We start from the raw sequence: 26,942 nt of genomic DNA, 5'->3' as shown, positions 1-26,942 counted from the left end.
AACCTGCCTAGCAGCTTCTGTGGGGGTATAAGATTCACCCACAGCCAGCACCGAGAAAGCTGCCAAGAGCACAGGTTCTTTCGATCTGCTTAATTAAGGAAAGCAAGGTGAAGGGGTTGACCAGCTTACTTTTAATTCAAATATCATTCAGTTAGTTCAGGGGAAAAAAACCAGCACCCTGAACTTCAAAACAAAATGCAAACAAATTACAGACATTAACAGACTTTGTCTGATTCAAGTCCCAACAGATAGTTACTAGAGTTCAACAAAGTTTCAACATCCGGTTTTACAAGCTGGGGGGCTCCTTAATTACAGCTGCCCGGAGTCTCCTCATCAACACCATCTCCAGAGTCCCACACAAATGGCTCTGTCCTCCCTTTTTATAGGGCTTCAGACAAAATCAAACATCATCTGAATCACCAGATCTCAGGCTTTGGTGATTGGTTCATGAGTTAGCCCCTCCCCTTAGGACCCTGGGAGGTTCACATCCACATGGATTACTAACACCTAATGGGGTTTGGGCCTGGGGCTTAGCACCTAGTAAAGCTCACTGAGATAAATTGAGTCACTCAAAGAAAACAAAGGCCATTCTGCTTAGAAACAGGTTTAAAGGAACTAGGTGAATTCCCTCATAAGGCAAAAAAAAAAAAACCTAGATAAATTACAGATAACCATTCAATGTGCCAATTTTCTAAATGAGCACAACAGCATCTCCCTTATCTGGAGATAACTTATCTGGCAACTTCAGCTATGAATAGCATATGCAAGGACCAAGTAACCAAATAAATGCCACACTGTCAGTGCACAGAAGCCTTACTCAGAGCTTTGTTGCTCTTGCTTTACACACAATCCCAACAAGCATGGTTATTTGGTTTTTCAACCCACCCTGTTAAAATCAGCAGATAATGAGAAGTAGGGAAGACTGTTAGAGGAAGCACAATGACAACAGCCCTGCATGCTTCCACAGCCCCTGAATACACTGCTCTGTTATGGAACTGTCCAGGAATTGCAATTGTCAAGAAAGCATAGAGAAAGCATAATTCAAATCAAGTTGAAAAACCACATAGCATAGTGAATAAAGAAGTGGCCTTCAAGACAGGACATCAAGCTTTAAACCCTCCATCTGATACATACTAGCTATGTGACTGTAGACAAGTCACCAAGTAACCTCTAAGTACCCCCAAGCAACTCTTCAAGTTTCTGAGTGTCATGCAAGTTGTCAACCTCTCATCTGTCAAGAGAGTATCTACAATGAAAGTTCCTTCCACAAATAAAATCACAGTGTCAAATCTTTTAAAATTCTCTTATAAAAGGCCACTTATTCACTAATAAATATTAGGAAGATTTCCACTCAAAATCATTAAATAAATAAAAAGTTTGAGTGCTTAACAATGTAAGCATCAATTACTGAAAACACTCAGGTGGATTGTCTCATTTCCTTTGTGATAGCAGGCAAGTGAAAGACATGTTACTTGATTTTTAGATATTAGGTTTTCTTAAAGCCAAACCACTTGTATACATCTCTATCGATGTTTAGTAACTAGTGGAAAAGAGCTATAACTTTCATGCTTTGCTTTCCAAGTATCATAATAGCCGTCACACAATTTATATTTGACTGTTGTTTATAGCAGTATGACCAAGTTAGTAAGGAAATTAAAATTGTCACACCTAACAGCTATTAAAAGACACTTAAGTGATGAATTATTCATGTGAATAAACACTTTGAGATGAAAATACTCCATATCAGAAATAATATATGTAGCATTCCCCTTCGAGATAGCTTTGCTTACTTACTGAAGTTAATCATATAAAATCTTTTTCATTACCTCAATGGATCAATGATCACATTGGTGTTTCAAAGAATTGATCCCATCCACCTTTTTTAAATGCGTATGTGGATTGTGGAATTAAAATACATATGATCTAGACTTTGCCTTCTCTAGTTTATCACAGCCCTCTCTGTCATGTGTTTTTAAGTTTCATTTCCCAAATTAAAAAAAAACACCATGAGTAGTTACAAATGGGAAGCAAAATAGTAATGAAAAGGCAGGTATCAGATTTTTTTCTCAGTGCGGTAAAATTTGGAGTGCTTACGTGTTCCATTGGTATCTTTGCAGTATTAGGTAAACTCAGAGGTGGACTGCCTTGTGAGGACAGGGACAACAATCTCACAGGAGGGAAGGCAGAGGAAAGAGCCCCAGCTCTTGAGTTAGAAAACTGAGTCCAAATCCTGGACCTGCCAGTTAATGCCTTTGTGACCTTGGGCAAGTCACTAACCTCCCACAGCCTCAATTTCCTTAACTGTAAGTGAAGAATGGACTAGCTGTACTCTGAGGACTTTTCCAGCTCTAGAACTCATGAATTGGTTGTGATTTGAGTCATTGCTGGGAATACCTATATCCATGATATCATAGAGCCATTGAAATATTAAAGAGAACAGAAAACCCTCAAAATGGTTAAAGAATTCTCCAGCAGACAGCATTTACAGCAACTCCATTCATTCATTTCTCCCAAGCAATTTTCCCCAAATAGATGTATTCTCACTGTTTTGCTCAAACCCAGTGTAAGCATGCAAATGAAAAAGCAGGAAGCTCTTAAGCTTACCCTGTCTATCCAGAAGAGCGACACACTTACTCACGTTATTTATGTGACTGCTCAGACTATTTCATATCAATCAATCACCAGTTACAATGTCAGAGGGAATCACACTACTATTTGGTTTCTGGCTACAGAGTCCTTTTGTCCTACATCTGTAACTCCACTTTATATTTTCAAATCTCAGGCCTTAATTTTTCTCAGAAGAACTGAAATCCTATTGCTATCAATCTCTTATGCCTGATAGGCTCTTCCTTCCCCTGTCTCCTCAGTCTTTAAGTACTTGTCTTTCTTTTTTAAAACCTTCCCTCCCCTGTCCCTTCTGGGCATTAATTAGACTCTGTCTTAGACTTCTGAACATCCGTTTCACACTCTTAATCCCTTTGGTTCTAGAACACAGTGAATGCTAAAGTCATAGCTTTTCCCCAGAATTAACTAGTTAGATTTTGTGTTATCACACTGTCACATTGTGGATAGGTAGTACTGATAACTCACACTTATATGGCACTTTTCTATTTCCAAAGCCTTTTTCTCACAAAAACCAAACTTCTAATTTGGAAGTACCCTTCTGTGATACAGATTGGCTCTTCATCTTTGACTCAGAAGAGTTGCCTGGGTCATAGTCAGTATTTGAAGTAGGACTTGAACCTAGGTCTTCCTGCTCTCTATACACAGCACGTTGTCTTTTAGTACAGGTATTACTGTCCCTAGTCTATAAATGAGAAAACTGAGGTGTCCTGGGTCTTAAGAGACTCAAATCTCCAGCATGTAAGATTGAGTTAGGTTACACACAGATTTTCTGATTCCAAATCCATAGTTATTCTACCATATTACTCTCTCCAAAAACCACCCTCAGTATACAAGAGTAGAAAATTTAGACTAATAAGAGTAAGTATTAATCTAATAGGAAATTGTGAGTCAAAAATGTAGATAAAAATAGAACCCAGGACTTTTTACTCTGAAGATTCTGTCTGATAGACTCTGTTCTTTACTTTGTTACTTTGAATGTCATTCTGTTCATTCCATAATCTAGTTCAAAACTCTGTGGCCATCTTTTGATCTTTTGCTTCCCATTACTGCAAAATTCTTGTGGTTGTCATTGAACAATTTCTTTTCACCATTTTGGATGAATAGATTTACCAGTAATTACAAAGTGTTTTCAACTTTGTTAAGAAAGTGCAGTTAGAAAGAAATCACTGAGCATTTATAATGTACTTAAGTCAGTTTAATCTTTTATATTTGTTTTTCAGTCCTAGGCTGTCTAATCTTCCTGGCTGGGCTTTAAAGGATGGAAATACTTTCTTGGACAAGGTAACGTTGACTCAGAGAGCGTTGTTAGCCTACAGAAAGCCACTTAACCAGAATGGATCTGTGCTTATTGTAGCGCTAGGCAGCTGTGTTGACTCGACCCATAATCTGTCTTGACATGAAAAGCACTAAGATCAGTGCTGAAGGTTTCACTCCTTGGAGGGTCTTGTAAAAATATAAGTAGCGTAAGAGGCAGGGATTTGGAGAAGCTGACTTGGATTCGAATGTCACTCTGCTATTTACAATCTGTGTGGTATAGGCCATTCAGTTCACTTCTCTCCTTTTTGATTTCCTCATATGTAAAATGAGAGAGTTGGGATAAAGATCAAAGAGCAATAATGAAGTATCCTCCCTCCTCACAGCAGAGAGTGGGGTGCAGAAATATCAGGCGCAGCCTTTGTATCAGAGATCTTTGTACTTATGTTTTCCTTGTCACATAGGATCCATCTAGAGAGGAAGAAATGACTGCCAAAGTAAAGTAAAGCATTGTCAATAAATGTGTTTTTTAAGCTAACAAAAATAGTCGTTTCTGTTCTAGTCAATTCTCTCTTCATGAGCATTGACTAGGGGCTCTTCTGCCTCTAGATTCTCTGATCCTAAGTCACTTAAAGTCTCTGCACATCAGTTTCTTCTGTAAAATGGAGGTGATAATAAACACGCTGCCTGCCTTCTAGGGTGATTGTGATGGAAGCCCTATGTAAACTTTAAAATGCTTTATAAAATTTATCTCCTGCTGCCACATTCTGGCACCCGTATTCAGAGCTAGATTAAACACCCATAGCTCCAGCACACAGTAAGCACTTAGTAAATGCTTGTGGACTGCTGCCTCATTTTACAGATGGAAGAGATGAAGACAGAGTTGAAAGACTTGACCCTTGTTCACAGAAGTAGCAGGTAGTGGAGCCAGGATTCAAATCCATTTCTTCTGACTCCACATTGAATACACTTTTCAATGCACAGAACTACCTTATAAGAGATGTTAGGAAGAAAACGCTTTGGAAATTTTAAAGCAGTGGATATGTATGTTACTTTTTTAAAAGCTTATACTGTGGTCAGTACAACTTCAGATACTTTTATTTAAATGTCAGACTTCTTTATCAAAATGTTGTGCTGTAAGCTCTACCTAGAAATGGAGCCAATTTTTTACATATAGTGAGCAGTGGAAGTAAAACTGTTATGTTAAGAAATAAGGTGATAATTTAAAAAGTAATACTAGCAGAAGAATTCAGTCCTGCTCTCTTCAGCAGCTCCACTGACTTTGTAAGACTTAATGAAGTAAAAATGTGTTTTGAAAGATATGACTTAAATACTAGCAGAGTCATTTTAAAAACTCCCTCAGAACACTAAATCAAAAGTAGTATTAGCTTCAGCATAGGAAATAGATGACAGTGACAATGAAAACATCTTAAAATAGTGTGGTTTTTTTTTTTTTTATATAGTGTGTCTATGTAGTGAGTTGGCCAGTTTTCAGTAATGGGTCTAAGCTGTATGCCTGAAAGCACAGCAGAGTAGAAGGTCTTTTAGACTACAGAATTGAGAGTAGCTTAGAATGAAGAATTAAGAAAAAATATAAAAGAATAGAATTCTGAATCTTGGGTCCTCATCTAGTTGTAGCACTTGTTGTTGGACCATAGATGACTTTCTTGAACTAACTTTTTAAAACTTATTATTTATACCATTTATTTAAAAATATTTTTGAGTTCCAAATACTTTCCCTCTAGCCAGTAGGAAGGCACACAATATGTCAGTTACACATGTGAAATTATACAGAACATTTCCATATTAGCCATGTTGCCAAAAAAAAGCAGGAAAAATAAAGAAAGTGGAAAAAATTCTATTTCAGTTCACACTCAGAGTTCATTAGCTCTCTCTCTGGAGGTAAACATTTTTCATGAGTCTTTCTGAATTCTCCTGGATTATGGTATTGATCAGAGTAGCTAAGTTTTTCACAATTGATCATTGTTATAATATTGCTATAACTCTTAACAAATCTCCTCATTCTGCCCACTTCACTTTGTATCATTTCAAATAGATATTCCCAGGTTTTTCCAAAACTACCCCCTTCATCATTTCTAATAGCACAATAGTATTTCATCACAGTCATATACCACAACTTTTTCAGCCATTTGCCAATTAATGGGCATCCCCTCAATTTGCAATTCTTTGCTACCTCAAGAAGAGCTGATGTAAATATTTTTGTACTTATAAGTCCTTTTCCTTTTTCTTTGATCTCTTTGGGATACAAGCCTAGTAATGGTATTGCTGGGGCAAAGATTATGCACACTTGCATAGCCCTTTGGGCATAGATCCAAAACTGTTGAATTGGATTTTTTTTTAAACTATAAAATTTTTGTTGGTGTTGAATCTCCAGAAATAAACTCTTTAGAAGGTTCAGTATTATGTTTGTTTTACAAATGAGGGACCCAAAGTTCAAGAAAAAGTAAAAGGATCTAAGAAAAAACTTTGTTAACAAGTAGAACCATCCAAAAGTGAAATGGGCAGCTTTAAAGTACTGCATCCCCCTTGCTTGGTGTCTTAATAAATTTCATGTTAATTGATTAAAGACTGAATAATCATTTATTAGGGATGTTAATAGAAAAGATTCTTTGGTCATGTTTGGATTATGCTCAGTGACCTCTGAAGTCCCTCCAGCTTTGAGATTCTCCAGTTCTGTGAAATGATTTACTCAAAGATATATAAAAAATCAGCAGAGGAAAAATTAGTTTTCTCCTATACCATGCTAAGGTGGAGTTTATCCAGGTCATCCTTCATCCCAGAGTCTTTTTCTCTTAATCTCAACCAGTTGGAAAATTGAATAAGAATAAGGAGCTTGGATATTTTTTTTGGTAGGCTTTTGGGGTTAAGTGACTTGTCCACAGTCATGTAGCTAGTGTCTGAGGCTGGATTTGAACTCAGATCCTCCTGACTCCAGGACCCCCCCAGTGCTTTATCCACTGTGCCACCTCACTAACCCTTGGATATTCTCAAAATACTGTAATTTATCAGAATATGATTATAGGATCATAGATTTTGAGTTGCTTCATTTTACAAATGAGGAAACTGAAGCCCAAATAGTTTGTTAAGTGCTTGTCCTTATTATTTTATGTGTATCTGTCTTTCTGTGTGTGTGTATGTATGTATGTGGACAGAAATATATGTGTGCATGTGTATATGTATGTATTGCTAAATCAAAAAGTGATTTTTTTTTTAACATCATGCTCTATGTTGTTTGGTCGTTCTGTTGTATCAGACTCTTTGTGACCCGGTGGACCATAGCACATTAATGCTGTCCATGAGGTTTTCTTGGTAAAGATATTGGAGTGGTTTGCCATTTCCTTCTCCAGTGCATTAATGCAAACAGAGGTTAAGTGACTTGCCCAGGGTCACACAGCTAAGTGTCTAAGGTCAGATTTGAACTCAAGTCTTCCTGACTCCCAGCCTACTGCTCTACTCAGCCACCCAGTTGCCTCTCCTCTAACTATACCCTCTGCTAAAGTACAAACTGAATGATGTTCAAAAATCAAATCACAGTAAAAACTGGGTTTTTTTAATTCTGTGACTTTTAGAGACTATCAATAGATCTGAATTCAATGTAGCTTTCATATTAGACAGAAAGGGTTCTTTTCTACTAGGGTTTCAGAAGGTTCCCAGCACCAGTACATAGTAAGGAGCATAACTTACATGGTATGTCTGCAGGTTGTTCTTTCAAAGATAATGTTAAATAATGCACATTAATGTTTTGAATGGTAAATACGTTACCAGGGCAAGGAAGGCTAAAGGTCAGGGAACAGTGGTTTGTCATGGAAAGACATGCCTTAAGGTATCATTATTTGGAATGAAATTACAAGATTAATTTAAGATCAGACAAGGCACTTAAACACCCATGATCTGGCTTTAATCATTCTTAGTATCATTTTGAGGGAGTTCTTGAAGAGACTTCTGCCATTAAGCATAATTGCTCATTTGTCATTAGTAGGCAGATACATTATAATTGCTTTCAACATCTTGTTGGCTTAACTGAGGTTTGGCTACTTGCACGTAGAGAGGGTAACAGTCTTGACTTCATAAGGTAGTAGGAGTTTGGGTTGGGTTTTTTTTTTTTAATCAAAGTCTTGCTAGGAGATTTAGAATAATAAATTACAGGTGCAGAAAATTTTAGTTGACACTCTACAACTTATGGATAAAGATTACAAGCAAAGTAATTTTAAATGACTAAAGTCTTTGGTCTGTTGTATGACTTAATGTATTGAGTGAATGTTGGCCTAAAATTAAAAAATAATGGCTCCTAACTTTGTTTCAGCAAAGTCAGCATTAATGCAAACCCTGTATTTTCATTGATCTTCATTATAAAATCAGAGTTGTACTCCCAAGAAGGAACCATTTTAATTAAAAAATAATTAAATGCCTCCCTTGTTCAGAATACTGAGCTATGCACTGGAGACACAAAAGGTGATAAAGGTAGATGAAAAAACAAAGGACTGTAAGAAATTTGAAGGGAAAGAAATATTTCACCTAGAGGAATTAGGGAAAGGTCTCATGGAAGCAGACCATGGAGCAGGTACAGAATTAACAACAAAAACAAGTATTGGGTGAGTAGGAGGTAAAAATGTTGATGACCTGTGCTATGCTCAAAATAACATAAATACTGTATTCTAATGTTCCAACAGTATTTGCATTAAGACTTATTTCCTAACATGTATTTCTTTTATCTTTTTACCATTTTTTGTTTCCCTAATTAAATAGTAAGATTTATAGTGGCAGAAAATTTGCCTTTGACTTCATTTATATTCTTAACCAGTTCTTACTTCTACAAACAATGACCCCTTAGCAAATGTTAGTGACTGACAGCCAAGAATTCTCAATTGATCCATTAACAAATTTTCTTGTAAAAATCTAACAGGTTTTACATTTCTTTGAGACATACTGTCTAATTTCTCATTTTTAATACAACCTTTTAATGTAATACAACATTCTTGTTTTATCTCTCTCTCTGCTCTCTGGTTTGAATTTGACCTTGCTATCATCAGTGCCATTTCCAATTTTTGTTAGCAGAAACATGATAAATTTTAGAGCAATGTAAATTTTCAGTTCCAATCTACATAAATCTTTCTGAACCAAATGTGGTTTTTTTTATCAGCATATTGTTGGATTCCATTTTTAAATCCATTAGAGATTTCTGTCCATTTACATTTGGTGTTTTAATAATTAAATTTTTTCTACAAGTCTTTATTAAATTATTTAGTTTACCAGAATAGATTAAGATTTTTCTTATATTTTTGTTACTCTTAATAAGTCAGGCTTAACAAAGCCACTAGACAAAAGTGCCTAAGATATCATTATACCATCTTTAAACAAAAACCTTCTTTAACCTTCTTTATTGTTTAAACCTAATTTATTCTTACAGATTCCATTTTATCTTAGTTGTTTTCTTTGGAGATGAGTCTGAAGATCTTACTAGCTAGCTGAATTAGAAACAAGAAAGAAAATAAACTTGTAAGTAACCCAGTGGAAATGCCTAGGGTACTCAGAAACAAAGGAAGGAAATTATACGGAATGGGTAACCAAGGAAATACCTGAGCCAACTAAAGGGTCTCAATGAATCACATAGCTTTAAAGAACACAGGAAAATACTTCTCAGTCATCAGTTTCATAGCTTGGTTTTCAAGCTCCAAGAGGTTGATCTGGTCCTCATCCTGCTTGACCTCTCTGATGTGCTTGACACAGTTGATTGTTCCCTGCTTCTGGATATTCTCTTTTCCTGGGTTTTATTACACTGTTCTTGTATGGTTTTCTTCCTGACATTCTAACTGATCCTTCTCAGTCTAATCTGCTTGATCATTTTATGTGTCCTGCCTCGTATGCATAATGTGCCCCAATATTGTACCCTAGACCCTCCTGTCTTCTCTCTACCCTTTCTCTCTTGGTTATCTCATCCTTCTTGGGTTCAGTTATCATCCACTTTCATTATCATTAGTTCTTCAGTCAGTCATAGAGTTCAGCTTCCTTTTAGTGATCTTTTCGATTCAAGTCATTTTTTCTATTAACTTAGCACACAGGAAAAAATTGTTTTTAATTTGGAAGTTATCCCTAAGCCAGCTGTCTGTGTACAATCAGACCAACAGCTCATCAGATCTAAGATCATAATTTGTTTTTTAAAAAAAAGGAGAAGAAAGAATAATAATGAGCAAAAAGATAGAACATACAACTGAAACAACGTAACCATGAATTACTTAACCAAGTATTTGAAAATAAAAATGGGAAATGGACAACAGATATTTCATTAACACTATTGAGTGTTCCTCAGTCAGTAACCACCTAACTTAACTTGTCTGATGGAGAGAAATGGCTGCAAAAGGCAACACCAGGTTGGATATAAATTCATAAATAAAATATGAGTTTATAAACTCTGCTACCTGTACATAGTTTTCTAGGGCTTATTGCTTCAAGCCCCAAGCACTGCGGAGGCTCCTAGAAGAGACCTGTGATTATTCAAAATTTGGCATAGTGATTAGGGCACTGGCCTTATAGTTACTAGAAAAACCTGAGTCTGAATCCTGCCTCAGATATATACTAGCTATGTGACCTTGGGCAAGCCACTTAACTTCTTTGTCCCTTAGTTTCTTCACCTGTTAAATGAAGGGACTGGACTCTAAGGCTCCTTCTGACTAAAAATCTGTGTCTATGTACCTAAAGAAATTTGACCTATCCATGCAGAAAAGACCAAGTGGATAAAGAATTTCTCTTGTCCAGATTTCAGCATCTCTTGGACTATACACCCTATAAAAATTTAGTCAGCCTTACCTATATCTGGAATAAATGGCATGAATGGATAGTGAGTTTGGCCGATAGTTGAACAGGAGAAGAAAAGTATTGTAGATTGCTTTGGGGAAACTACGCAGCTTTTTTGCTAACCCCAAGTCTCCTGTGAAAGGAAAGGCCCAGCCTTCCAGTACTAACATTTTACCAACGTGGCTATTTGGCATTGAGATGGAGAACACTATTGCCTCCAAGAAACTAAAAATAAGTATCACACAGAGGTCAGTGGAGAGGTACATGGTGGGTGTGAGCAGGCTGCAGCATGTAACCAATCAGGATCTCCAACAAAAGCCATCAGTAAAGGACATCAGTAAGGAATTGTATGGTAGGAAAAGAAGATGGTCTGGTCACATGACAAGGGGAGATGACAGATAGCTAGAGTACCCCACTGGTGCCTTCAAGGTATTAGGAGAAATCAAAAAAGACTGCCAGCAATAATAAATGTTTGTTGACTTACTGACATTGGATAGAACCCATTGGTGATGTAGAGGAGGACGTGGACAAGAGTCACAGGAGATGAGTAGGCATGAAAAGGTGATCTGCATTATTGGAGAGTACATCTTGAGATGAACTCAAATCTATTTCAGTATTTCATTTGAATACATATTTATATAAATGTGCTTCTATATAAATACAAATGGTAATAGAAAGAAGACGATAGTGAGGAAAAGGAGGAAGATCTCTTAGTCAAAGGGTATGAACGGTTTAGTTATTTTTACTTGCATAATTCACATTTCGTATCTGGAACAGTTGGGCCAACTTACACTTCCAGCAGTGTCTTGGTTTGCCTTTATTCCCACAGGCATTCAGTTATTGATTGGTCTTGTTTTTTTGTCATTTTTGCTAGCTTGAAGCTGGTGAGGTAAAACGATGATTTTTATTAATACCATTCTCTAATTATTATTGATCTGGGGCATGTTTTCATATGATCATTTATACTTAGTTGTTTTTCTCTTGAAAACTTCAAATCATTTGACCCTTCATCTCCTGTACTGGGGAATGGCTCTTGGTCTTAGATGTTTGTGTTACTTCTCTGGATATCACTGATATTTGATGTAAAGATTTCCTGTTTGACTTTGTCTTCTGTCTTCATTGGTTTTATTCATGCAAAAGCTTTTAACTTTTGCGTAATGAAAATTGTCTTTTGTTTGGTTAAGAACTTTCCCTCCAGCCATAATTGTGTGAGGTGCCTACCTACTTCTTTAGTACTCTGATTTTTTAATAATGCAATCTTTTATATTCATATTATTTATCCATTTGGCACTGTATGAAGTATAAAAGCTTTTATTTTTTATTACTTCTGGTTCTTACTTATTTAGCCTGTTCTACTGAATAATTTTGATGACTACTAATTTATAATTTTATCTGCTAATGCTGTGCCACTTTCCTTCCAACTTTTATTTTTCATTCTTTTTGTTGAGATTCCAGACAGATCGTTTCTTTTAGTAACTAAGGGCATAGTTCTCTACCAGGTGATAATTTTACCAAGAAGAGTGAGGGATGTTCTGCTGCAGTCTCCTCATCTAATGGAATATCAACTCCCTATTGGCCATTTTTGTCTTTCCTGTTCAAAGGCTATTTTCCTTGGCAGCGAAAACAAAAGCAAAAAAAAAGAATTGAGCAGCTCTGATCTTCTCTGTGGTCACCACTTGACTCTGTGGCCACCACTTGACTTTCTGTGGCCTGAGAGGGACAGTCCTTCCCTTTCTTTGTTATTGTTCTGTCCTTCAGCCCATTGGACTCATCAAGACCATTGGACCATTCTGTCATGGGGTTTTCTTGGCAAAGATACTGTAGATGTTTTCCACTTCCTTCTCCAGTGGATTAAGGCAAACTGAGTTAAGTGACTTGCCCCAAGGTCATACAGCTAATGTCTGAGTCCTCCTGACCCAGTGATCCTCTATCCACTGAGCCATCTTGCTTTTTTTTTCCCTCTTTTCCCCAATGTAATTTTTTTAAAAAACGTTTTTATTCCCCTTACCTTTCCTTGCCAGCCTCAGCTCATTCTGAGTGTTATTTGCACTCCCAGCAGTATTCTTAAAGGCCTCCTTTACAGTCTTCCTCTGTTTCCTGCCCTTGGTTCCATCTTGTCTTTTTTGTAATTTACATTAGTTGGCAAGTTCTGTTTTTATCCAGATTCTTCAGACAACTCCTCTTTTCTCTTTTTATTGGAATTTTTTTCCCTTTGTTTCTTCAGAATTTCATTTTTGAGAACTTCCTGTTCCTTCCTGTCTGACTTTTCCTTGGGACAGTGCCCTACCTATTCTGTGAAGCTGATACTTACACTGAGACCTAGGGCAATATACATAATCCTATTATCCATAGTTTTTTATCTTTAATTATCTCTACTTTATACAATTGCAGCAGAAGTTATCTTTTAAATAAGAAGGCTTCCATTTTCCTCTCTTTCTGATTAAGAAAACTTCCTAAGATATTGGATAAAAATAGGACACTTAAGGATCAGTACTGTTTTAAGGGAGGAAATACATAAATCTTATGGATTGTCTCTCCCCTCCTCTTCGTCCCCAGTCACCCCCTCCCCAACATATTCAAGAAGTCTTGAGTAGAGAGAGACATCTTTTTCTATAACCTAAGTTCCTACTTAAATACATTCTAATAAAAAAATTCCCCAACAAAAGAGTAAATGTTGAAAAGGTAAAATTGTTCAGCTAAAAGATGGGAACATATAGTTATTTTACCAAGTCACCATTTATTCATATAGGCTTATTTAGTGGTTAGGAGAACTCTGGAAGCTCAATGAGTACTGAATCCTGGGTTTTTTGGGTTTTTTTTTTAGTGGAAAGGAACAGAAACCTGGCCTCTGTAGCCAAGTTTTTGCCTAAGTTATAGTTACAAATCTCCTTGGCTTTTCCTTGGAGGTATAAAGGTGTTGATTTTAAGGAATAACTCTTTACAGGACTACTATAAAAATACATATGTCTCTAAAGGCAAGTGTAAAAAATTCATTAGCTTTATGGGAACCTCTGTTCTCTAGAGGTAGTTTTATAGCAAATAATGGGGATGTTGACCTTGTGTTTGAGAAATTAGTGGAAATAGGAAATGCAGTGCAAATTTTAGACATTCGGTAGTACATTAGCAACTTTTGGACTTGGGTGGAACAAACTATAATTGTGGATTTTTTTGAGACTCCTAATTTATAGTTCCCCTATATTTGAGCTTTTCTTTTGTCTATTGTTAGAGACTGATTTGTTCTGTTAAAAGTGGATTTTCAAGAGTAAAGAATGGTCTTATTCAGAATTGGCATAATTCCATTTTTGTTCTATTTTGGTTATTTTTTTTCTCATGTATGACCACCTGCATAAGAATTGCAGGACCAGTTCAAAACAGCTGGTTTCCTTGAGTATCTTCTTTCCTCCCTGATTGCTAGAAGAGGTCTTCCACAGCCCAAGGACACACACTCCTCTCCTTTATCTTGTCTCACAAGTGATATATGATCCCCTTTGATTGAATGCAACTACCTATACTAACAAGGACACATTCTTTTTTCTGTTTTCTATGCAACTAGTGATGTACATTCTCCTTAACAAGCATATCTCTTTTTTCTTTGTATAAGTAGCCACAATATTGCGAACAGCCATTTTTTCTCCTTTGTCTCAAGTAACATATAATACTACCAGCCAAATTATAAGTCACATATGTCCTTTGCTGGTAGAATGGGTCTCACTCTTGATAAATAAACTGTACTGATCCTACTTGTTTTGTGCTGTCTCAGTGGCATTGGCTAATAAATAAAGTAAAAGAAAATTCATGCAGCAGTTCCAAATAAATGATTAAGATGTCCCAAACTTGTAAACATCTTATGCTCTAAAGTGAGTTTGTAAGGCAGCTTTTGGGTGCACAGAATGTATTTTCCTATAACCACAATATTATAAATGGTGATTTGGTGCACAAGTTTTTGTGGAGTAGCCTATTTACCCCATAATGTAGATAAAGTATTGCATTTTTACAATGGAAGAAGAAACCAACAGAAAATCCAGCTACTGTAATGCTAGTGGCTAAAACTCTAGGATTCCTTAAGAGCTCTGAGATTCTATGCTTCTGATCAGTTCAGGAAAATAATAAAATTAGATTTGAAAGTTTCATGCTTAATCTTGAATCCTTTTTTTGCCAAAGCAAAAACATGCCTAGTTACTGCAAGTATCTCAGTAGTGGTTAGTTTATAACCACCCTGAGGGCCAACATTTTGAGAGGCTAGTATGGCCGGGGGCAGGAGAAGTGGGCTAATATTGAGCTATAATTTATGAAGGGCATGCATGGGGTATTGAAGGCAAGCCCATGATTGTGGCTCTTTTAAGTAAAGCAGGATATAACCTATTTTCCCATTCTGCAGTTGATTAACTATATACCCTCACTTTGGAGGCCACAGTTCTAAAGTCACTTACGTTGTTGACGTTGAGTAATCTGTATTGGGTCAAATCGTTTCTTGTTTTTGCCACCAGAGGCCACCATCAACCCAGGATAGCTTGGCTGATGTCAGGTCTGGTCCAGAAAGGGAGGCAAAGTACAGTCAGTCATTCTTATGCATGGTATGTTTGCCAGTTGTTTGTTTCTTACTTGTAGAGTGAGTGCCAATAAATGTACTTTTCATGCTGTCTTGTGTTTCACTAATTCAAAATACTGATGATGAACCTGGTCCAAAACAACGTCTCAACTAACCTACTAAGTAGAAGTGTTGCAGACAGATGCAAGATACAAGTGTCCTTTTTCCATTGTGTTTTTTCACTATAACATCACGCTGACTAAATTAAGTAAAAACTAAATCTCCAATCCATTCTTATTGGGCTTACAAAATAAACACAATAATGAGTTTTCAAATAGGTTTATCAATAAAAACAGAAATGGGATCAAATATTGAAAGGAAAATATTGATAGCTTAAATTAAAGTTGTTAAAACTTTAAAATGCACCAGGACTTTTGGGACATTCTGTATTATCTCCATTTTTATGGATGCAGAAATTAGTGCTCAGAATGGGATAGAAAATAAGAAAGTAGTAACTAATATTCTTTTAAAGAAAATTTTAAAGAAGTTGTACTTTAGGACTGACTTTCATTGGAAATATAGATCATTATATATCTCATATTTTTGACTTTCTTTTGCAGGAACTAAAGGAATGTTCAGGCCATGTATTTGTAGATTCTGTGCCTGAGTTCTGTTTACCAGAGGTAAGTTTGAAATTAATTTCATTGCAAAATATTGTATCTCCTGTAACCTTCCAAGATGAAATTAAAATCTAGAGAGAAATTTTCATCATTTTTCCTTTTCCTAGATGGAAATGAACATGTATAATGACAGATTAGTGTAATTACAAGTTAATATGGAGTTTGTACAAGTCCCAGGTTAATCTTATTCTCTAACATAACAATTACAAATAGTAAAATCACCATTTTTATGTTAGCCCAATTATTGATAACTAATACCTGGTGCCATTGTTTTTAAACACTTATATTTGTGTATTTCAGTACCTCAGGGAGCTTCCAGATAGATACATGGATAGATAATAAGATAAGAAGAAAGCATTTTGTTTGGCTACTTTACTGACCTACATAGCAGCCTTTCTTCAGTTAGATAATTTTTGAAAGTATCAATGGCTGAAAAATTTTTCACCTTTCAGTCAGCATACTGATCATCCTCTCCAAAAGCTGGTGCTTGACAATGGATATGCTATTACCTGACAGACATTTTGTTCCCCATCCCTTCCTCTATCATTGCTTTCCAAGTTCGAAAGGAATACAGCAAGAACCCAGATTTGTTTAAGTACTTTAATATTCCCCCATAGCTCTGGCTAGCAGCTATGGTGAAGAAGTAGGCTGGACAGCAAAAATTGAATTGCAACCTACTTTAGGAATACTGGACTTTGCAGAATGACACTTTCTTCTATCCTCCTATTTTCCATGGCTTTCAAAGAAACTACTCTTCTCTTACACTTCCTCAAGTGTTAATTCCAGATATTCCATCTCTCTTATTTACTTTCATCATACTTCACATTGGCACCATCCTGCGTCTGTTTAGTTCAAACTCTCGTGGGACAGTTGGTGTTTCTTTGGCACCCTGGGTAATGGGCCTGTGGTATCTGCTGTCATGTCAGTGACTTGGTTCACCATCTAGCCACCTCCAGCCTGCTTTCCGCTAATTTAGCATTCTTATAGGATTCTGTGGAATGGCCACCATCCTTTTGGTGTCTAGTCCCCCTGAGCCACCTATTCAAGTCACCATTCTGTCTCCTCCTGTGTTCCTTGAGATAGAACTCATTTGTGAAACGTAATGAAACTTATTCTCTAATAATTTAAGTGGTTAAAGGCTATGAATAATCTACTTACCATATGAAAACATTTTCCATGTCAACAAAAAAAATAAGCAAATAGTCAACACTGTAGGGGCTCTGGGAAGACAGGCACACTAATATGCTATTGATAATAATTGTGATTTTTTTTTCAACCATTCTGAAAACATTTTGGAATTATGTAAGAAAAGTCATTAAATTTTTCATAACCTTTGACCCAGCAGTCCTGCTCTTGGGCATACATAGGTCAAAAACAGAAGGAAAGGTCTCATATCTGCCATAATATTTTTGTAGCACTTTCTGTAGTAGAAAAACTGTAAAAAAAGTAAGTATCCATCAATTGGGTCAACAAATTTTGGTATCTAACAGAATATTATATTACAAGAAATTATAAATGTGAGGCATTCAAAGAAACATGAAATGATCTGGTACATGATCTGGTACAGGGTAGAAAATTAATATATAAAATGTCTGTGATACTATAAATGAAAGCAGCACTAAAATATAACTGAACTCCAAGTAAATGCAATAATCAATCTTGTCCTGAAGAACACATTTCTCTCCACTTGATAGAAAGGTGGGAGATTTTAAAAGAAAAATGAAACTCTACATTTAATAGATAAGCCTAACGCTAGGAAAATTATTTCCAAGTATTATTGAAGGGACTATCCTTGGACCTGAGCAGACTGCCGCCCTATCAGCTTACTCCTCTCCCCCACCTTCATCCTCTTTTTGCTGCTCTGATTTTTCCTGCTCTTCTGATAAGCTTTTAACCCCATAGCTACTGTAATAAGATATTCAGTCTATCAATAGGTCCTGTGCTTTCAACCTTTCAGGTTGGTTAAACCTCTGAGATGTAGATATTTTTCCAAAAATTATTATTATTCATCATAGTTTTTTTTTTAATTTTAATTCCCTCAAGCACAGCTACACCCACTATAAAATTTTACCCAAGTAATGTCATTTTCTATTAACATTGAGTTGTTATGACCAGATTTCACTATAATTTACAGTAACCTCTGCTATAATGGTATTGTTAGGTGAGTCATAGGAGACCAGCCTAAATGCTCAACTTCTCATGATCTCTTCTTCATGTTTCTGTCTCCACACAGGCTCAGTACATTCTGTACCTTGATAGTGTTACCAGATTAGGCAGACAAGACAGTTAAGTGGTAAAAGCAGGAAGACAGTAAATATTGTTAAGTCCTACTGAAGGCATATGCCTCTTTCCCACTCTGAGGTTGCCTTTAGGAAGTTTGTAAAAGCAGGGGTAGGTCAAGCCTCCAGGGAGGTGCGTCCTGTCTTTTGTACTATTAGTATAGAGCTAAGTATTTTGACAACAGAAAGCAAGAAAACAGGTAAGACCACTTTGTTCTAAAGCAGTGAAGTTCTGGGTAGTCCCGCTACCTGACTGCCGGCTGTTCACTTTCTTTCTGTACTTGTTTTCTAGTGTTGTTTAAATTCCTAAAGAAAGGCTTATGCTTTCAGATGCAGTTGTTGACTCAGGGGATAGAGTACTAGACTTGAGTCATGAAGACCTGAGTTCAGATCTGGCCTTACCAACTGTGTGACCCTGGGGAAGTCACTTAACCTTGATCTGCTGCAGTTAATTCAGCTGTAAAATTGGGATCAGAATGTTACCTATACCCAGGGTCCTGGGGATCAAAGGAGATAATATTTTTAGGTGCTTAGCACAGTACCTGGCACATAGTAGATATTTAATAAATACTTGTTTCCTTCCTTTTAGGTGCCGAAGGTCTTAAGTCCAGAATATACTAAAGGGCTATATAACGATTCTGTTTACAGGATAGTAGAAAAATTTGGCTTCACTAGAAAAGAAGTATGGTCTAGACCCTATATGTATGTGTGGTGGGGGGGGAGCAACAGGTATATTTATAGAGAGCTTTGAAATCTATTATTAGAAGTTTGGTTTGATGACTTACTAGTCATTCTAGGTGTTGGATCATTTTTCAGATACTTGTAGTATCAAAGTTAAAGCCCTCTTACTCAAGACTTATTTGACTATTATTCATTTATAAGAATGAAGAATAGCCCTGTTGTTTTAGATAAATTCTTAACAAATTGACATAATTCCAAAATCAGAAAAAAATTATTATATAAAGATTTTGAGTTGATTTTTGGTACCATCTCAGAAGGCTGGAAGAAACTTGGTGTATTAGGAAGAGCACTAGATTTTAGTCTAAGTTCTGCCATTAATCATCTCTTTGGGCAGAGTTAGCCTGTCTAATCTGTGTCCTCATTTATAAAATGAGAGAATTGGACTAAATGACCTTTCAGTCAGTAAACATTAAGCACCTACTATGTGCCAGGCACTGTGCTAAGTGTAAGGATACAAAGAAAGTCAACAGACCACCCTTCCTCTCCACAAAGTATAGAGGGGATAAATTGGGGATAAGTCTCAGGGGGAAGGCATTAAGATTAAGGAGGACTGGGGAAAAGCTTATTGCATAGGATAAGACATTAGCTCAGGCTTGAAGGAAGTCAGGAGATTCATGAGGTGGAAAAGAAGAAGAGAATATTCCAGTTATGAGCCAGTGAAAATGTTTGGAGTTGAGAGAGGGGGTATCTTGTCAGCAACAGCCAGAAGGTCAGTGTCATAGAATTGCAAAGTATCTGGAGAGGAGTAAAAGATGTTAAGGCTGGAAACATAGAGAAGAGCCAGATTATGAAGGGCTTTAAAAGCCATCACAGTATTTTCTGTTTGATCCTGGAGGGTAAGAAGAGCCATTGGAATTTATTGAATGAGGGATAGGGGTGACATGTTCAGATCTGTGCTTTAGGAAGATCTTTCCCTGCTCATGGAAATGATATTCTAATTAGAATCATATCTCAACTTGTAGAATAGCTGCATTTCATTATTAGTGATCTTGTCTTACCACATGATAATATTGGGAAATGTCTAAAACCTAAGGAAAAAAAGTAGTTCAGGAAGGACTTAAACATAGTTTTGTTTTTTGAGGTATAAACTACTTCTCTATGTTCTGACAACATCATTTTTCAGTCACTTCATGATGATCTATGCTCCTTCAGTAGATATGCATCATCCTATTCCTCCCCACCCCCCCCTGTATTTGCAGACCGAGCTAATAGATCTGTCTACAGTAGATGTGATCCTCATTTCAAACTATCACTGCATGATGGCGTTACCTTACATCACTGAGCACACCGGTTTTACTGGAACAGTGTATGCTACAGAACCTACTGTGCAAATTGGCAGGTGAGAGCCATATATTTACACTTTTAGCCTGTTAAAAACACCTTACCCTCAATATCAAATATTTCATGCAGGTCTCTCCCAAGAGAGACTTTAGTTCAGTGATGAATAACTGAAACAAAACTGTTAAGGAGACACTGAAATTTTCAATGGAATTCCCCCAGGATTGATGCTAGGAATAGTCTTATGCGATGGTGAGAGAAGGCAGTACACACCTTCCTCAGGGAAATGATATTCAGCTCCTCTGGTTAGTAAAATTCCAAGACATAAGGAGAAAACTGCCGAGGATTTATCAGTAGACCCACAAATGACTGATAAACTTCACTGTAAGGGAATATCAAGAATTTTATTTAAAGGTAAAGGAATCTAAGCTATATAACCTGATTTACTTGCAGAATACCTCCCTTTAGGTATTTTACCATTAAAACAGGAAGCAGCATGGGAAGAGCAGAGAGTGGGGTAATGATGCAGATAATTTGTTGATACTCCTGTGACAGTGCAACTTTGGACTCTGGGGTATGAGAAGTACTTAAGAAGCTTTTTTTACTTTGAGCACTTTCCTACTTCAGATCAGTTGCTTTAAGCTACCAGGGTTATTTGTGATGTTCAACTACATGGACAACTGTGGTATAGTGGGAAAAGCAGCTAATATGGAGGCAGAATATAAGGGTTTGACTCCTGCTTCAGTCAAATTCTTGGAGCAAGTCGCCTGTCCCCCTGAATCTTAGGGGAATGGCAGCAGACTGTCATGAACCAACAAAGTGATCTAGTAGTCATAGATTGTTCCTGAAAATACAGGCCTTTTGTATCCTTGTGACCAGGTGGCCAACCAAACCATCTCATTGCTACTATACTTTTATCAGACCCTATTGAATCTCTTTTTTTTGGTGTGTCTATTCAGTTTTGGTCACTATGATTAGAAAAAGAAGGACTGATTCTAGAGAATGTCCAGTGAAGAGCAAGTAAAATGAACGTGGAGGGGGGGACCTTTCTCAGGACCATTCAGTCTGGATGGATAAAGTGTTAGGAAGGAATCATAACTGAAAATCTTAGAATAGTAGAAATAGAATCTCACTTTAAAGCTTGAAAGAAACAGTTTTAGGAGGAAAAGGAAGTTCTATTTTATTCAACAGATAGTAATGTGCTCACTTCCCGAGAAGTAGCACAGGCTGATGCATAATTACAATAAACATTAATAGTTCACCAAGGAAAAGTAGGAATATTTTGGGAATATTAGGGATTTGTGAATATTAAATGCCTAATCTTACAAAGTTAACATCTGTGAAGGTAATTATTCCCTACACGAGCTTTCCTTTTGTGTCCCAGCAAAGGCAGCCTCCTGGTTTGGATGAACATTTGGGTTAGCATAATATGGCATTTCTTGTGTTCTTCTGTTACTCATTCAAGCTTGCGGTCTTCAAGGTTTTCACTATTTAGGTTCTTTTTATTAATCCATTAGTGTCAGTTTTCAAAGCACTCAGTTCTGCACCAGATTCTTCTAACTCCTAGTAATAAATTTTAAAAATCAAAGGGCATCACAGAGCAGTTTCATATTTTGTAAATCTCATAACTATTGTTTTGTTTTTAACTTGAAAAATTTCCCCATCTTTGACTTCCTGTATAAATTATCATCTCATAATTCCCTTCTTGTTTTCTAAATAAACCTCTTGAAAGTGAGGACTACAAAATTTTGGGAGGGTATTAGACTAGATATTACACGTTTTAGTAACACAAAGACAAGGAATCGGCCTAGTTTTAGAGATTAACCAAACATTAACTTTCAGATTATTTTTGCACTTTTTTTCATAGAATTTTAGAGCTGGAAGGGATCTCGGGGACCATTTAGTCCAACTTTCTCATTTTCTTACTAAGAAAAAATGAGTTCCATAGCTAGAAGTGATAAAGTCACTTGCCTGATGTCCCAAAAAAAGGACAGCTTTTTGATTGGCTTAGTGTAAAATGTCACCAGGTTTACAGACAGCAGAGATAATGAGGAAGGGCAACAAGACTCAACTAGAAGAAAACATTAAAGCATAGTATTTTATGGATCCTCTTTATTTTTTTAATCCGTAGGCTTCTTATGGAAGAATTGGTGAATTTCATTGAACGAGTGCCAAAGGCTCAGTCTGCCTCCTTGTGGAAGAATAAGGAAGTGCAGAGGTAAGAAACAGCATAGGCTTTTCATACAGTAAATAGAGGTTTATTAGGCAAATAACTTGTAAAGTACTTTGTTAGGCACTAGGAATGTAAAGACAAAAGCAATCTCTGCCCTCAAGATATTACATTATCATTATAATATCAATCACGCATTCGGACAATTCATTTGTCTAAGTTATTTTGTGCTTCGTACAATACACATTTTTTTCTCATTTAATTTTCATGGCCTTATGAGGTAGGAAGTATATATATTATTACCCTTGTTTTACAACTGAGAAAGCTAAGACCCAGAGATAGTAAGTGAGTTGGTCCAGGCCACACAACAAGTTAATAAGAAGTAAGATCAGAACAGACAACTCTTACTATAATGCTTCTTCCACTTTTGGACCACCTACATTACCTGCGCTTACCTGTCCAGGTATCATTTTCTCTTAACACTCTTTCCACTGAGTGTTCTTTTCTCCTCTCTCCTCACCTACCCCCCTCCACCCCACCAGTTACTATCCTGACTCTATCCTGCCTTCTCTTTAGAACATGTTATTGACTTTATGGGCAGATCTGCCTGTTTTCAAAAATAGCTATCTTTGTAGACCTAGGGTGTGGTACGTCTGGTTAGAGGGTCTAGTCATTCACAAGAGAAAACTGAAAGGAGGGTCAGCAGCAACTCTTATGACCTAAGATATCTATTACATCAGCAGACAGAGGATAGGAAGCAAATAATGATCAGTTTAACAAACACAAGGATGCTGCCAAGGTGCTCACTCTAGCTTTGGCACATAGGGGCTGTTTGAGAAGTCATCTAACCTCCCTGTGCCTCAGTTTCCTCATCTGTAAAATATTTTGTCTACCTCACAGAGTTGTTTTGAGGAAAGTGTTTTATAAATCTAAATAGTTATCATGCTAATTTTAAATGTTAGAGGAAGCAGGATATGAAGAGATATGGAATTAGGAGAGGTGCGGGTTCCAACTCTATTTCCAGAACTTAGTTATGGGACTATAGACAAGTCAGTTTTGTGAGCTACAGTTTCTTAATCTGTAACATGTAAAAAAAAATCACAGTAATGCTAAAATCCGATAACATATTGAAAGTGCCTTACCAACTTTAAAACCCTGTATCTATATAGATATATATATGAGAGGGGTGTGTATGTGTGTGTGTGTCTATTGCTTCTGTTATTGAGAAACAGCGTAGCTTTGGAGACAGGAAAAACTAGATTCAGATGCTAACTTTTATACATTCTGTGTGACCATAGCCAAGTCACTTAATTTCTCAGTGTCCCAGGCAACTCACTAAGAATATAAATTAGAGATAAGCTGGCTATCTAAATCAGGAGAGGGAGTTTTCACTCTGGGAACTCTCTACCCTGGTAAATTCATAGATCTTAACAGAAAGAACCTGACATTATTATGATTCCTACTAGTAGACCTCACCTCAGTCTCCTTTGCTGGATCTTTATCCAAATCATGCCCTCTAACCATAGATGTCCCACAGGATTCTGTCCTGGGCTGTCTTCCTCTAGACTACTTCACTTGGTGTCTCATCAGCTCCCACGGATTCAATTATTATCTCTATGCTAATGATTCTCAAATCTACCTTTCCTGCTCTAACCTCTCTACTGACCTCCAGTTTTGTTTCTCCAACTGCCTTTCAGACATCTTGAATTGGATGTACAGCAAACATCTTTTTTTTTTTTTTTTTTTTTAGCTACAAGCTTTTTTTATTGCCACTCCAAAATGAGAAAAAGTCTCATAAAAGAATAGAAAATAGTGTCTCATCTCTTTTCCAGGTTAATCTCAAATCAAAACAACCAATGTGTAGAATTGGGTCTTTTTGTTTTGTGACTGCTCAACGTAGTAACTGTTGTGGTTTTCTTGATATATTGTAGAATCTTTAATAATTGTCAAAGATGTAGAACTTCATTCAATCAGTCAATCAAACAAGCAAGACAGCATTTATGCATCCATCATTTTCCGGATTGTTGGTAACTTGTGCATATTTTCCCCAGATAACTTTGCCTCCTTGTGTCACAAGGCCCAGCTCACTCACATTCACTTCAATGACAGTCCCTTTGGTAATAACACCCAAAGTTGTATATAGTGGGGAGGAGGGATTCTTCTTCACACCAAGTATGGGCAGGCAAAAAGTAGCTTTAAGTTCAGGATGAGTTACATGAGCCTTCTTAAAACGTAAACCCATTGGCCTAATAAATCTTTCATATTTCGGTGGTTTTCGAGTAAAGCCATCCCCAACAAAGCACACTTTAGTAACCATTCTCTTCCAAGCCTTCTTCTTTCTCTTTCCTGTACGAATAACCTTTAACACTTCTGTTTCTCCCTGGGCACGAACTTTTGGCAAGGGCACTTCCCATTTACCAGCTTTCTCTTTTCGTTTCTGTTTAATCATATTGGAAAGGACTTTGGCTCGGGACTGTCCCTCTCTGTCCAGCAGATAGGCAGGCACTGCTCCTTGGGGAGTTTTTTCATCATTCTTTCGCTTGGTATTTCTCTTTTCATGCATCTTGATAGTCTTTTTCATCTGAATCTTCTCAGCATGACGCTGTTTATGGTAGAGTTTGGCCTTTAGACCAATCATTTTCTTTGCTTTCTTTGAACGTTCATGAGCTTCTCGGCTTTCCTTCTTTCTCTTTTTCTCATGGTAATCCAAGCGGTAGCCATACCGTTTTCGGTGTAATTCTATGTATTCGTTCTGTGGCATGTTGACGGCTGGGGGCCCGTCGAAGCGCCGCCGAAAACGCTTCCTAACTTCAGACCGTCCGCCTCTCGCGACCGACTCCCCACGAGCCGGAAAAGAAAAGCATACAGCAAACATCTTAAACTCAACGTGTCCAAAACATAAATCATTATCTTACCCTCTAAACCATACCTCCCCCCACCTTTCCTGTTGCTGTCAAGAGTAACACTATCCTCCCAGTCCTTCAGGCTTGCAGCCTAGGAGTCATCCTGGATTCCTCATTTTCCCTCACCTTCCATATCCAAGCTGTTGCCAGGGCCTATTGATTTCACCTTTGCAGTGTTTCTCAAATGTACCCCCTTCTCTCTGACACTGCCACCCTCCTGGTGCCCAACCTCCTCAGCTTACACCAGTACTACTACAATAGCCTGCTGGTTGGTTCGCCTTCCCCAAGTCTGTCCTTACTCCAGTCTATCCTCCATTCAGCCACCAAAGTGATGTTCCTAAAGCACGGGTCTAACTCCTTATACAGCAAACATCAATGGCTTTCTAATGCCTGCAGGCTCTGTTTGGCATCCATAGCCCTTCGTAACCTAGCTCCCTCCTAACTTTCCAGTCTTCTTACACCTTACTCCCTGATACGTACTTTTTGATTCAGTGACACTGACCTGGCTGTTCTCCAAACAAAGACACCCCATCTCTTAGCCCTGGGAGTTTCTCTGGCTATTCCCCCATGCCTAGAATGTCATCCCTCCTCTGTTCTGACTACTGGCCTCCTTGGCTTCCTTTATGTCCCAGCTAAAATCTCACCTTCTACAGAAAGCTTTCCCCAACCCCTCTCAATTCCCCTACCTTCCTTCTTTTAAAAATTTCCTATTTCTCCTGAATATAGCTTGCTTTGAATGTATTTGTTTGCATGTCATCTCCCCCATTAGACTGTGAGCTCCTCATGGCCAGGGACTGTCTTTCACCTCTTTTTGTGTCTCCAGGGTTTAATACAGTGCCTGGCACATAGTAGGTGTTTAACACATATTTTCTGACAGACCATATGTTAACTCTCCTTCCTGTCTTTGTGTTATCCATAAGTCTGAAAATCATGACATCTATGTCTCCATATGTCACTGATAAAAATAAATGCTTGGTGACTGATGGATTATTATGCTTAGTCTTAAGAGAGCTTGTAGGGGCAAATGTTACAGCCGAGTGCCCCTATAGAGGTCTCTTACATTCTTACTCCTCTGTGTCTGTCTGTTGCTTCTCTGTATCTGCTTTTCTTTCACACTTAACCTCATCTTACTCCCTTTAAATTTACAGCTTTCAAAAAAAAATTTACAGCTTTCATGTTATTATACCATAAATAATTTTGGCACCAAAGAAAATTTGTGTCGTGAGGTCAGTACTTCCTGACTCCTGAGCCCTAGGTCTGAAACACTGGACTAAGTCTCAGGAAATCTCAAATTCTAATTCTGTCTTTTTCCTTTGTGACCTTGGGCTAGGCCCCATCCATGAAATATAAAATCACTAGCTTAGAAAGGAAATGTACCAAACACTGACCGGGTTGAAGAATAAATCATCTATTTTTTTAAGTGACTTGAGAAAAATCCTTTTGAAAGGGTTATTAAAAATAAAGGTAATAATTTTAGAATTGCTTTTTTTTTTCGGTGTCCAGAAGCCACAAAGTAGGAGAAGCAAGTTTGGCTTAGCAGCAAAGGAATGACATGTTCAGATTTAGAATTATGGTAAAGCCAAAAGTCCCTGTGGTCCCATGCAAGGCTTCTTCACATGAAATTTTACTTTTTGGATTATAAACATAAGGTGATGTGTGACTATCAAACCT

At 37.2% G+C, this 26,942-nt stretch overlaps 2 protein-coding genes across 3 annotated transcripts in view; one reads left to right on the top strand and one right to left on the bottom strand.

The window, feature by feature from the left end:
- INTS9 (integrator complex subunit 9) overlaps positions 1–26,942 on the top strand; it is a 133,704-nt gene that overhangs the window by 36,048 nt on the left and 70,714 nt on the right. The window contains exons 3-7 of one of the 2 annotated variants that reach the window (XM_036750754.1): positions 3,846–3,906; positions 15,180–15,266; positions 15,841–15,903; positions 20,120–20,259; positions 22,330–22,416. In XM_036750754.1, coding sequence (XP_036606649.1) covers positions 3,846–3,906; positions 15,180–15,266; positions 15,841–15,903; positions 20,120–20,259; positions 22,330–22,416 — 438 coding nt within the window. The remainder of the gene's footprint in view (positions 1–3,845; positions 3,907–15,179; positions 15,267–15,840; positions 15,904–20,119; positions 20,260–22,329; positions 22,417–26,942) is intronic. The other variant, XM_036750755.1, reaches the window with a different exon arrangement.
- LOC118843241 (ribosome biogenesis protein NSA2 homolog) lies at positions 24,275–25,223 on the bottom strand. Its single transcript, XM_036750758.1, has one exon. The coding sequence runs from the start codon at positions 25,127–25,129 to the stop codon at positions 24,347–24,349; it is 783 nt and encodes a 260-aa protein (XP_036606653.1). The 5' UTR covers positions 25,130–25,223; the 3' UTR covers positions 24,275–24,346.

This window comes from Trichosurus vulpecula, chromosome 3 (assembly GCF_011100635.1).
Source record: "Trichosurus vulpecula isolate mTriVul1 chromosome 3, mTriVul1.pri, whole genome shotgun sequence".
Classification (NCBI taxonomy): domain Eukaryota; kingdom Metazoa; phylum Chordata; class Mammalia; order Diprotodontia; family Phalangeridae; genus Trichosurus; species Trichosurus vulpecula.
Note: the sequence above shows the minus strand (reverse complement) of the source record. Positions and strands in the feature narration are given on the sequence as shown.

Coding starts and splice junctions, on each gene's coding strand:
- LOC118843241 (XM_036750758.1), bottom strand. CDS start 25,129: ATGCCACAGAACGAATACATAGAATTACACCGAAAACGGTATGGCTAC.